General features: G+C 37.2%; 1 protein-coding gene across 1 annotated transcript in view; it reads left to right on the top strand.

The window, feature by feature from the left end:
* Nucleotides 1-631: 631 nt before the first annotated feature.
* The window catches only part of CSMD1 (CUB and Sushi multiple domains 1), a 1409269-nt gene continuing 1396833 nt past the window's right edge, over nucleotides 632-13067 (top strand). Inside the window, exons 1-2 of the mRNA XM_057697717.1 lie at nucleotides 632-665; nucleotides 709-925. Coding sequence (XP_057553700.1) covers nucleotides 632-665; nucleotides 709-925 — 251 coding nt within the window. The remainder of the gene's footprint in view (nucleotides 666-708; nucleotides 926-13067) is intronic.

The following is a 13067-nucleotide window of genomic DNA, read 5'->3' as shown; positions in this document are numbered from 1 at the left end:
CTGAAGCTGTAAAAAAAAATTTCCCCAGATTTGTCATATGAGTTCCGAAATGTTGTATATTTTCCTTCTTTTTCTCCTTTCCTTTTAGGGAGGGGTTTATCATTCAATATTTGTGCATGAAGGATCATACAATAAATCATTATAGGGACTTCCCTGGTGGCACAGTGGTTGGGAATCCACCTGCTCTAATGCAGGGGGCACAGGTTCGATCCCTGGTCCAGGAGGATCCCACATACCGTGGAGCAACTAAGCCTGGCACCACAACCGCTGAGCCTGCATGCGGCAACTACTGAAGCCCGCGTGCCTAGAGCCCAAGCTCTGCACAAGAGAAGCCACCGCAATGAGAAGCCCACCCACTGCAAGGAAGAGTAGCCCCCACTCGCTGCAACTAGAGAAAGCCCCCATGCAGCAACGAAGACCCAATGCAGCCAATAAATAAATAAGTAAATACATTTATTTTAAAAAGATCGTCATTGTAAAAATTGGCCAAGGAGCTCCCTGGTGGTCCAGTGGTTAGGATTCTGGGCTCTCACTGTTGTGGTGCAAGTTCCATCCCTGGTCAGGGAACTGAGATCCCGCAAGCTGCACAGCGTGGCCAAAAGAGGAAAAGAAAAGAAAAGAAATGGCCCACATGGTTGTAAAATTTTTAAAAGAATATTTCAAAGGTAGGCCAAACTTACATGCTTTTCGGTGTGTTTTCTTTTTCAGGTCAGAACTGTGGAGGCTTAGTCCAGGGTCCCAACGGCACCATCGAGAGTCCAGGGTTTCCGCACGGCTACCCGAACTACGCCAACTGCACGTGGATGATCTTCACGGGAGAGCGCAATCGGATACAGCTGTCATTCCACACCTTTGCTCTTGAAGAAGACTTCGATATTTTATCGGTGTATGACGGGCAGCTCCAACAAGGGAATCTGAAAGTGAGGTAAAGTGATGGCTCTTCCTGTAATAGATGGGGCTTTACACACTCAGATTCTGAAACCTAACTGGGATTAACATTTGAATTTAATGATGAGAGAACATTTTAGTTTACTATAAAGAAAAAGTAAAGACTGGAGCTTTGTGCACACTTTTTTCAATCCCTAAAATCGTAGCTTCTTACTGAAAGCAATCACTGACTTCATTAATAGATATCAAATTGTTCAAGATCCGTAAAACACTGTTGCCAAGGAAATTTAAGTAAAGTTATAATACACCATTGTTTTTAAGCAACTGTGGATTTGAGAGAAAAAGCACAAAGGTACATGCCTGAGTACAATTTAGAGAACAACAAAAGGAACCTTGATGTTGTCAGAGAATATATTCAACACAAAGAACATCGCAGGTGGGTGGGGTAAAAACATGAAGGAACATTGCACTCTTTGGAGAGTTTTGGTTTGTACCATCATAAAATATCCCATTCCTCATTAGCTTTCTCTTTTGATCTATGATTTTTTTTACCACAAAGAAAGAAAAATATTTTCTTGAATGATTTTAAGTTATATTTTTCATTTATCACCAATAAAAAAAATTGTACCCGTACAACTATATCCATCTTTTTTTTTTTTAATTTTGGCAAAGAAATGAGGAATATCCCTTTCAAAGAAAGTGAAATTTCTTAGCCAAACTGATGAACATATTTAAGTGTATACATACATGGCAAATAAGACTTTAGCCTCTGGTTTTAAAATTCTGCATTAATTAGAGATTAAGTTCCTTGAATATATAGGGTCTTGTAGAAAAACTGACAGTAGGCAGAAGAAATTGGGCTGCTTAGATCAATAAAATGGCACTCATGCTAACCTTAGCAGTAATATACAAAAAATAATATACTTTATTTGCAATTTTGTGAATTGAGAAAAACCTCCAGCTATAAAAATACATAATTGTATTTTTACATCTAGTTAATAGATTAATATTACATATTAGTGTATATTAGTAAGTATATATTAATAAATATATATTAATATGTAAATACCAATATATATTAACCGTATAGTCAATATGTTAAATATAGAATCAGAATATATTTCAAATATATTTTATTTGCATTTTTTATGCATTTTCAAATATCATGTACCTTGTAGTTTTCTCTGAGTCATCTCCAATATTATTGTCTGTTTTTAGAAACACTTTTCCAGTTGCCCTTTCTGAGACATATTGCATACAGCTGTCTCCTTTATGGGTTCATTAGGTAAACTTTCTTCTTGTCTAACATTGTGGGCCAACATTTGGATGTTTGGACAAAGTATCTACATATGCAGTGCTTGCTAATTTGTTGCAAAATTTCTTAACCTCTTTCATGCTCTTCTAACTATTAGTTATTTACTTGTTTTTACTCCACATAAATAATTCCACTAGCGAATAGTGATCTTTCATAATAGTAGAAAGAATTGTAATAAAAACTGCAAAGAGTCGTGACAAAAAATAGAGAATCTAGTTTACTCAAATATTGTCATATGACTTGGTGTTAAAAGTAGTTCTTTCTCTTTCAATGAAAAAAAAAGATGCCTATTGCATATGAAAGTAAAAAATATTTTTCTATGAGAAAGAACGCTCAGCTCCTGCAAGAAAATTTTCCCAGGAGCCATCACAAATGCACCCAGATTGGTCGTCTTTTGGGTATGGTTTGCAATTCACTCTCCAGCTGTAAGCACTTCATGTTCTGAGGGAAAAGCTACAAATGATCTTCAAATTTATTATCTTAAAATATTTTGGTCACTTTTATGTACCTTTTAGGTTCAGGCATCATGGGGGGGTTCCAAAGTAATTAAATAAACTCATATTGCTTATAAAATAAAAAAAATTCTGTCAATATTTCCATTCCCTGTAACTCTATTATAATTGCTATAATTCTGTCCTATTTAAAGGAAACCTGTCTTAAATGTTAATTTGCTCAACTACCTGTCTTTAAACAATGTATTCTTCTTACGTTCTTAAGTTGCTATTATGAGCACTTTATATGTTAATAACTGTAAGGTTTGGGAAAGAGCATAGCTGTCATTTTCAGTAGAACAGGATCCACAGTAGAAGTATTAAGGTTAGAAGAGTTAGATTCATTGCATTTTGTCCGGAGGTACCAGTGAATGGTATATAAATTCGTATGTGTGCCTCAGAGAGCTTTCTCAGTATTGGTGAGTTATATGTGTGAATCACGATGCTTTTACTCAGATATCTCTACTAGAGAAAGTAAAGAAGACTGATAAGAAAGAGACTGCCTGGCTTCAAATAAAATATTTAGTTACTTACAATTTTTCATTGAGACAAATAACAAATATGTCACATTTCTGCCTGTTTCTTGTCCTTAAAGTAAGGAAGATGCTTTCATGTTTTTATTAAACGATTTAATTTTTCCTCCTAACTCCACATTAGAATGCGTCTTTGAGTGGACACTCTAATAGTGTATGGTAACTATTCTGGGGACAGAGTGACCATTCCAGGTGTCCTCACAAACTGGCAAAACATCAGAAACAGACTTCCACTAATGACTGCCAAGCACTGTAGGTCTTTACAAATATAAAATTTGAATAAAGAATGATGTCAAATAGGAAAAATAATGATGTGAAATAAGAAATGTGCTCATTATTAGGGCAAATGTGTAACCAGGTTACAACATTTCAATATTAGTTGATGGGCAAAGTAGTTATAAATAGTACTGAAATCTCATGAACAGGGTTGAGGTAGAGACTGTAATGCTATTTGTCCCCCATTATATCTTGGAACAGTTGTTTATTTCTCAAATACAGTTAACTCACAACACTTAAAGCAGCTCTGGAATTCAAAGGAAGGGTACTTTCGTGAGAGGATGGATGTGCGAGCTGCTGACTCACTGAGTTGTCAGGAAAGTTATCACTTAGAGGCTTTCATGGTCTTTGGTTGTTTTACTTCCGTACAAACACTGTTTTTAGCAGCTCAAAATGTGCACTAATAGAAAAAAAAGTTGTATTAAACAACTTGATCATTTTATTATAAAGAAATTTCTCTTTTGTAACTAGAGAACTTTTTTTTTTTTTAAATAAATAACATGAGATTTAGATGTAATCCCGAACTAACAAAATAGAATTTGGAGGTTAGAATTACTGATGTTTACATTGTAACTTGAAATTTAGTAAGAATATATGACTTACCCTATGTAACAAAAAATCTTTAAAGGAAACAAAAATGTACAATATATGTTTCATCTTGGATTATGTATATAACACAAACACATGAATGATTTATGTCTCTGTCAATAAATTAACTTTTAGTATGTAGATATTGAGTGTTAAATTAAAACTTCTTGTGAGCACAAGAGAAAAGATTGGACTCAAAATTAGGAATAGAAGTTTGCTCCTGAGTTATCTAGAATTAAAACCCCAGTTCCTGTTTTTTTTTTCAATTCAATTTTATTGGAGTATAGTTGATTTACAATGTTGTGTTAGTTTCTGCTGTACAGCAAAGTGAATCAGTTATACATATGCATGTATCTACTCTTTTTTAGATTATTTTCCCATATAGGTCATTACAGACTATTGAGTAGAGTTCCCTGTGCTCTATAGTAAGTCCTTATTAGTTATCTATTTTATATATAGTAGTGTGTATATGTAAATCCCAGTCTCCCAATTTACCACCCCCCCGTCCTTGGTCACCATAAGTTTGTTTTCTACATCTGTGACTGTTTCTGTTTTGTAAATAGGTTCATTTGAATCATTTTATTTTTTAGATTACACATATATGATATCATGATATTTGTCTTTCTCTGTCTGACTTACTTCACTCAGTATGACAATCTCTAGGTCCATCCATGTTGCCGCCAATGGCATTTTTTTATGGCTGAGTAATATTCCATTGTATATATGTACCACATCTTCTTTATCCATTCCTCTGTTGATGGACATTTAGGATGCTTCCATGTCCTGCCTATTGCAATTAGTGCTGCAGCGAACATTGGGATACATGTATCTTTTTGAATTATAGTTTTCTCTGGGTATATGCCTAGAAGTGGGATTGCTGGATACTATGGTAACTCTATTTTTTAGGTTTGTAAGGAACCTCCATACTGTTTTCCATAGCGACTGTGCCAATTTACATTCCCTCTGACAGTGTAGAAGGGTTCCCTTTTCTCCACACCTTCTCCACCATTTATTTTTTGTAGACTTTTTGATGGTGGCCGTTCTGACTGGTGTGAGGTGATACCTCATGGTAGTTTTGATTTGCATTTTTCTAATAATTAGTGATGTTGAGCATCTCCTCATTTGTTTGTTGGCCATCTGTATGTCTTCTTTGGAGAAATGTCTATTTAGATCTTCTGCCCATTTTTTGATTGGGTTGTTGATTTTTTTGATATTGAGCTGCATGAGCTGTTTGTATATTTTGGAGATTAATCTCTTGTCGGTTGCTTCATTTGCAAATATTTTCTCCCATTCTGTGGGTTGTCCTTTTGTTTTGTTTATGGTTTCCTTTGCTGTGCAAAAGCTTTGAAGTTTCATTAGGTCCCACTTATTTATTTTTGTTTTTATTTTCATTACTCTAGGAGGTGGGTCAAAAAAGGTCTTGCTGCAATTTATGTCAGAGAGTGTTCTGCTTATGTTCTCCTATAAAAGTTTTATAGTATCTGATGTTACATTTAGGTCTTTAATCCATTTTGAGTTTATTTTCTGTATGGTGTTAGTGTTCTAATTTCATTCGTTTACATATAGTTGTCTAGTATTCCCAGCACCACTTACTGAAGAGACTTTTCTCCGTTGTATATTGTTGCCTCCTTAGTCATAGATTAGGTAACCATAGGTGTGTGGGTTTATCTCTGGACTTTCTATCCTGTTCCATTGATCTATATTTCTATTTTTGTGCCCTCACTGGTTTTTATGAGCTGTCACATTACTGCTATCTTTTGAATCTCTGGCCATATTGACTCTGTACCTTCTCTTGATTCTCAAATCTCCACAAAAGTCCAACCAGATAGCCATAAAACCCTAAATGTTTTATTTTGCAACATCTCTTTATAAACCATGACCTGTTTTAATCTTCACAGAAAACGCTCCATGAAGCCCCATTCTATCCAAGGTTGACCCATGTATACAGGTTGACCAGTACACTGAGACGATGACATGCCAGCCACAGGCTCATCCCCCTCTAATTCTGAAACATTTGTCACTGTCCTGTCCTCATTCTATGTTGCCAGTAAGATAAACACTCTGGTCAAGGGGTCCCCAGCCCCTGGGCCATGGACCAGTACTCGTCCGTGGCCGTTAGAACTGGGCTGCACAGCAGGAGATGAGCGGCGGGTGAGCGAGTGAGCGAAGCTTCACCTGCCACTGGCCGTCACTCTGCATCGCTCGCATTACCACCTGAACCATACCCACCCCCTTCCATGGAAAAATTGTCTTTCATGAAACTGGTCCCTGGTGCCAAAAAGGTTGGAGACTGTGCTTTAGTCAGTGTGACCCTGATAGTCAAGAAATCCTACCATCTGATTCCAAACTACACTTCTGGCCTTCAGTCTCTTCCACATTTTCCCTGTGTGTTTCAGTCCATTCTGGCTGCTATAATAGGATACCACAGACTGGGGTGCTTAAAAACTATGGGCATTTATTTCCTGTAGAGGATGAAAGTTCAAGCTTAAGGTGCTGGCATATTTGGTGTCTAATGAGGGCCTGTTTCTTGGTTCATAGGGGCATCTGTGTCTAGGCTTTCAGTGTCCTTATATGGTGCAAGGGGCAAGGGAGCTCTCCAGGGTCTCTTTTAAAAGGACATTAATCCCATTCATAAGGGCTACACTCTCCCTAATCACCTCCCCAAATTCCCACCTTCAAATACCACCACACTGGGGGTGAGGATTTCAACATATGAATCCTCATCCTGAGGGCCACAGACATTCAAGCTATAATTCTAGGAGAGTTTTCATATTTAGTTGAATGGGTCTATGAGTTATTCCTTGATTTGACCTTACAAGAGAATATACTATAATATTCCTGATCCTTCCCTCTGTCTGCCTAAATTATATCCAACTTTCAAAACCCATTTCACATTTATTTTATTTATTTGAGGAAATTGTTCCTGTGCATCCCAAGTTGAAAAACAATCTGTTTAAATACTAATATGCAAAAATAAAAATACTAAAAAGAAGTTCTTCAGTGCACATCACTTAGAAGTCATGGAGAAAATGACTGAAGAATTTGACTTCCTAAAAGTTAAAATCCAAAAGCCAATTGACAAATTGAGAAAAAGAGTTTACAATAGTATGAGACACAAGGAGCTGTTTTCTTAATTTGTAAGATGCACTCTGAGAGCTATAAGGAATAAAATAAATCATTTTATTGGTAACCAGGTAAAAATGTGAACAAGGAGGTCAAACATAACAATTCGTGGTAATAAGTGTATCTTAAGCAAAGTAAAACAGTACTGCAATATAATATCTCACTACTCTGAATGGCAAAACTTTAAAGTTTTTGGTAACTCAGATTTTGAGCATGTTAGAAAAATGCCTTCATATCCTATTGATAGAATTGTGAATTGCAGCAGTTATTTTTGGAGAGAAATTTTGAAATTTCTCTCAAGTTACAAAATTATGTACACGCTCTTTCATTTGGCAAGGCCATGCTAAGAATTTATTCTACAAAAATACCTTGAAATATGATAAATCACAAGGAAAGAAATGCTTATGGGTACATTTTGATAGTATTAAAAACAAATTCAAGAATGTCTATCTTTCTGTAGAGGCTTGTTAAATAAGTTAGAGGATATATGTATAATGAATGAGATCTTTATTTGCTGATATGAAGTGATCTCTTGCTGTATTTTAGTTATAAATTATAATGGCACCAGTGTCCAATTTCTCTCAATATATTTTCTTTAATAAACTGCACATAATGACTCATAATAAAGCACCATCAATGGAATTCTGCATGATGGTGGGACCCTGGGTGTCCCTTTCTTATATATATAGTTGCAACACATTGTAGTGATTTCAAGGATGCTGTGGGCAGGAGAATAAGGGCATCTATCCAGCCTGAGGGCTCCCAGAGGTCTGCCTCCCGGCCATTGTCATTTTAAGATAAAATGCTGCCTTAATCCAGAAAAAGTGCAGCTCTCTTAGTGTTCACAGCAGGCCAGGGGTGAGGGGGTGGGGGTTGTTGTTGTTGCTGTTGCCCTTTTTTAAGAATTGACGTATAGTTGATGTACACAATTATATGAGTTTCCGGTGTACAACAGAGTGATTCACAATTTTTAAAAGTTATACTCCATTTATAGTTGTAAACTATTGGCTATAGTCCTTGTGTTATACAATATATCTTTGCAGCTTATTTATTTTATACATAGTAGTTTGTACTTTTTAATTCCCTACCCCTATCCTGCCCCTCCCTCTTCCCCCCTCCTCACTGGTAACCACTAGTTTCTTCTCTGTCTCTGAGTCTGTTTCTAGTTTGCTATATTCATTATTATATTCATGTGTTTCTTTTATATTTTAGATTCCACGTACAAGTGAAAACATATAGTATTTGTCTTTCTCTGTGTGACTTATTTCGTTATGCATACTACCCTACAGGCCCATCCATCTTGCTGCAAATGGCAAAATGTCATTTTTTTTTTTTTAATGGCTGAGTTGCTTTCCATTGTCTATATATACCACATCTTTTTTATCCATTCATCTGTCAATGGACACTTAGGTGGCTTCATATCTTGACTATTGTAAATAATGATGCTGTGAATGTTGGGGTGCGTGCATCTATTTGAGTTAGTGTCTGGGGTTTCTTTTCTTTTCTTTTTGGTAGGTCTGCGTGCTGTGTCTTTGGAACTCTTGTGGAGGTTATTATTTCTGTCTCTGTCTATGAATACCTCTGTCTTAATGTTTTTCTCTCTCTCTCCCATCTATTAATCTATATCTATATTTATATCAGTGTTTCACAACCAGGGGTGATTTTATGCCCCAGGGAACATTTGGTAACGTCTGGAGACATCATTGTTTATCCCAGTTGGGTGGGGGTGCTACTGGGATGTGGCAGGTTCAGTACAGAGATGCTGATGAATGTCCTACAATGCACAGGACAGCCCCATATGACAAAGAATTGTCTGCCATGAAATGTCAAAAATGTGAAGGATGAAAACCCCTGATTTATGGCAATAAACCTGATGAGGAAAATCTGGAGTTCATACACAGCTAGAAAATAGCTTTATGCCTGCTCGCCTTTGTTTGAAAACCCTTTGCATGTAACCCCTAGCAACTCCCGTGCTCTATAATCACCTGTAACCTATGGAAATTGAGTAGCCAATCAATTAAGCCAATCAATTAATGCCAACTGTAGCCAATCAATTAATGCCAGTTGTAGCTATGTGTCTTAACCTATATAAGGAGAGAGTTCACCTAGAATGGGGCCCAGAATTTTTGGAGCATTAGCTCGTGTGGGTCCGCCTGCTCAATAAACCTGAGTTCTCCAACCCTCTGAGTGTGGTGCTTGGTTTCTTGTAGGATCGATTTCTGCAACAAACCATCTGTATAAAACCATGTGTAGCTGTAACCATCTATTCGGTTATCCAAAAGGTTCATTCTTTTTTTTTTTTTCACGTAAGATTGCTCTAGTAGTTAAAAACAACTAAGATTGTCTTTAACTTCATTTAAAACATTTTTGTCATTGTATTGTGATAGCTGTCATATCAGCGTGCGTTTTTAAAAAGAACTTCTCAAAATTGGTGAATTTTGGTGTAGCCATTTTAACATTTAAGATGGAAGAAAAAAAAGCTACATTTTCGGCATATTATGCTTTATTTTTTCAAGAAAGGTTAAAACACAACTGAAATGCAAAAAAAGTTTTGTGCAGTGTATGGAGAAGGGGTTGTGATGGACTGAACCTGTCAAAAGTGGTTTGTTAAGTTTTGTGCTAGGGATTTCTCGCTGGACAATGCTTCACGGTGGGGTAGACCAGTTGAAGTTGATAGTAATCAAATAGAAACAACAATTGAGAACAATCAATGTTATACCATGCGGGAGAAAGCTGACATACTCCAAATATCCAAATCAAGCGTTGAAAATCACTTGTAGCAACTTGGTTATGTGAATCGCTTTGATAGTTGGGATCCACATGAGTTAAGCAAAAAAAAACCTTCTTGACCATATTTCCACATGCAATTCACTACTTAAACATAATCAAAATGTTCTGTTTTTAAAACAAATTGTGAAAAGTGGATAATGTACAATAATGTGGAATGGAAGAGATCATGGGGCAAGCGAAATGAACCACCACCAACCACACCAAAGGCCGGTCTTCATCCAAAGAATGTGATGTTGTGTATATGGTAGCATTAGAAAGGAGTCCTCTATTATGAGCTCCTTCTGGAAAACCAAGTGATTAAATCCAACAAGTACTGCTCCCAGTTAGACCAACTAAAGGCAGTACTTGACAAAAAGTGTCCAGAATTAGCTTGGCTGGCAAGTTCTGATTCATCTGCCAGAGTCACCAGATGGTGCACCTTCAGTTTTCCATTTATTTCGGTCTTTACAAAATTCTCTTAATGAAAAAAATTTCAATTCCTTGGAAGATGGTAAAAAGAACGTGGAACAATTTTTTGCTCAAAAAGATAAAAAGTTTTGGGAAGATGGAATTATGAAGTTGCCTGAAAAATGGCAGAAGGTAGTGGAACAAAATGGTGAAATATATTGTTCAATACAGTTCTTGGTGAAAATGAAAAATGTATCTTTTATTTTTACTTAACAACTGAAGGCACTTTTTGGCCAACTCAAATATATACATATCTGACCTCTACTTATCTCTCTATATTGTTTTTCTACACAAAGACTGAAGCTGAAAGAGGTAGATGAGAACTGTCTGAACCTGACAGTTACATCTCGTCTGTACAGAGTGAGCCAGGCGGATGGACTGACTGACGTGAACAGAAATGATGGGGTCTCCTGCAGGACTGTGCCAGTAAGGAAAGAGGATTTCCATCATATTATGCATCATCAAATTTCACCAAGAATCTTTTTACCTTCTCTCTCAAAAAGAAATAAAGTTATTATTATTATTTCAGTTCTGTTTCTGGGAAAAGGAATGTACAGTGTCCAGAAGTCAGTAAGATATTGATTGACTTTTATTATTCTGCATGATAGTGAATCTGCAAAAATAGTCTATTCAGATGTCTTACTGGGAAGCTATCCATAGCAAAAAGCAAGAAGGAGCTATAAGTAATCAGATTTCTTAGAATTTCCAAGATTTTAAATGAATTTTGTGTGGATGACCAGATTCGTAGTTGAACAATTTTTTTAAGGTTAAGAGTTACTTTTTCTCCCCCCACCCCCAGCCCCTTTAAGTGTTTGGATAGCAAAACCTGTGTTGGTTTATTCTTTTATCCCTCTCAGCAGCTAAGTGCTTAGAACACACTAAACCAATATATTTTGATTGAATAAAAGTACATTAGTTGTCTACAAAATAATTTTAAAGGAATGAAGGCTATATACAAAAATGTGTTATATACTTTTAATTCACAAAATTAAAAAAAGAAATAGGATATTACTTGCAACTTCTTTACTATAATAAACTCAGTCACCCACCCTGTGCACATAAATATGATTGACTTTGTATCTGAATGTACTGAAAAATAATTGAAAGGCAAATATTTATCTTAGGAGCCATCTTGTTTCAAACCTTTAAAATGTTACTGTTATCCTGGAGTAATCTTGATATTTAGACATGTTATGAGTTTGTGCTTTTAACTAGCCAACAGTATTATATATAAAAATTATATGAGATGAAGAATGTGTAAAGCCCAGAAGCCTCTAAAATTAGAAAATTCTTTCAAACAAGGTTTCCAGGAGCTGAGCTATTGTCCCTTCTTTCTGAACCTCACTTTTGTTCTGGCTTACACATCCCCTGGCTTACCTCTCAGAACCAGAAGTATTAACTCAAGCAGGGTTCAGAAACCTGCTCATAGATTCCAGGTGGTAGATATGAGTGAATAAAACCTTCAAAGCCATTCTTTAGTTCATCCTTGCCCTGAAGGGGGAGGCAGCTTGGGGAGGGTCCTTAAGTGAGTGGGAAATAAGGCCTGCCCATGTGAACTTCCTCAGAAGGATCTGGAGCCCTGCCTTCCCAACCTGGGCTCCCTGGGTCACTGACCCTAATTGGATTTCCTTGGCTTCATGCCCAGCGGCCAGCCCTTGTTGGCGTCTGTCTCACAATCAGTGGAAGATCAGAGAGTTTTCCCTCTGAACCTTGTTGTCAACGCAACTTCCCAAGCTCAAAGACTGATTGATCCCACACTAAACCCTGAAATGGAAGATGCAGGGTCATGGCTATAGTTACACTGCTACTCACTATCGTATACTTTATCACCAACATCTGTTACTTTTTATTTTAGAAATCACTAGTATAAACCCCAAATCTATGTAGCTGGCTCCCTGCTTCAAGGAAACAGTCCCCCAGTGAAGGGGGGGGGGGGTGCTGAGAGGGAGAATTAGAGAGTGAGCAGGAAAGGCTACCAGTGAATGTTTCATGCAACCCATCACCTTTCAACCCAAAGAGGAAAACTGAGATAAAGGAAACCGGGGCCTCCTGAAAATTTCTGAAAGTGACTTCCTTCAAGCAGGCAGCTTCTGTGTCTCACAGCTGTTCATGGACCTTCTGTGGCCATTTCTCTGCTCCTGACATCAAATCTTACAGATCCATGATCATCCCATGGAAAATGTACCGAGCTTGTCTTTAGTATGACACAGGTGCATTCATCACTGTATTTTCTTGCATTGTATTTTCTTCTTTAATGGTTTTCATATTTTATGTGCCCAAGAATCAGAAATTTTTTTTTGATTTTTTTAAATTAATTTACTTATTTAATTGGCTGTGTTGGGTCTTTTTTGCTGTGTGCCGGCTTTCTTTAGTTGCGGTGAGTGGGGGCTACTCTTCGTTGTGGTGCCTGGGCTCCTCACTGCCGCAGCTTCTCCTGTTGTGGAGCACGGGCTCTAGCTGCGTGGGCTTCAGTAGTTGCAGCATGTGGGCTCAATAGTTGTGGTGCACAGGCTTAGCTGCTCCACAGCATGTGGGATGTTCCTGGAGCAGGGATCGAACCCGTGTCCCCTGCACTGGCAGACGTATTCTTAACCACCACGCCACCTAGGAAGCCCT

Source organism: Hippopotamus amphibius, chromosome 10 (assembly GCF_030028045.1).
Source record: "Hippopotamus amphibius kiboko isolate mHipAmp2 chromosome 10, mHipAmp2.hap2, whole genome shotgun sequence".
Taxonomy (NCBI): domain Eukaryota; kingdom Metazoa; phylum Chordata; class Mammalia; order Artiodactyla; family Hippopotamidae; genus Hippopotamus; species Hippopotamus amphibius.
The sequence above is the reverse complement of the archived record's forward strand: the minus strand, read 5'-3'. Positions and strand labels throughout refer to the sequence as shown.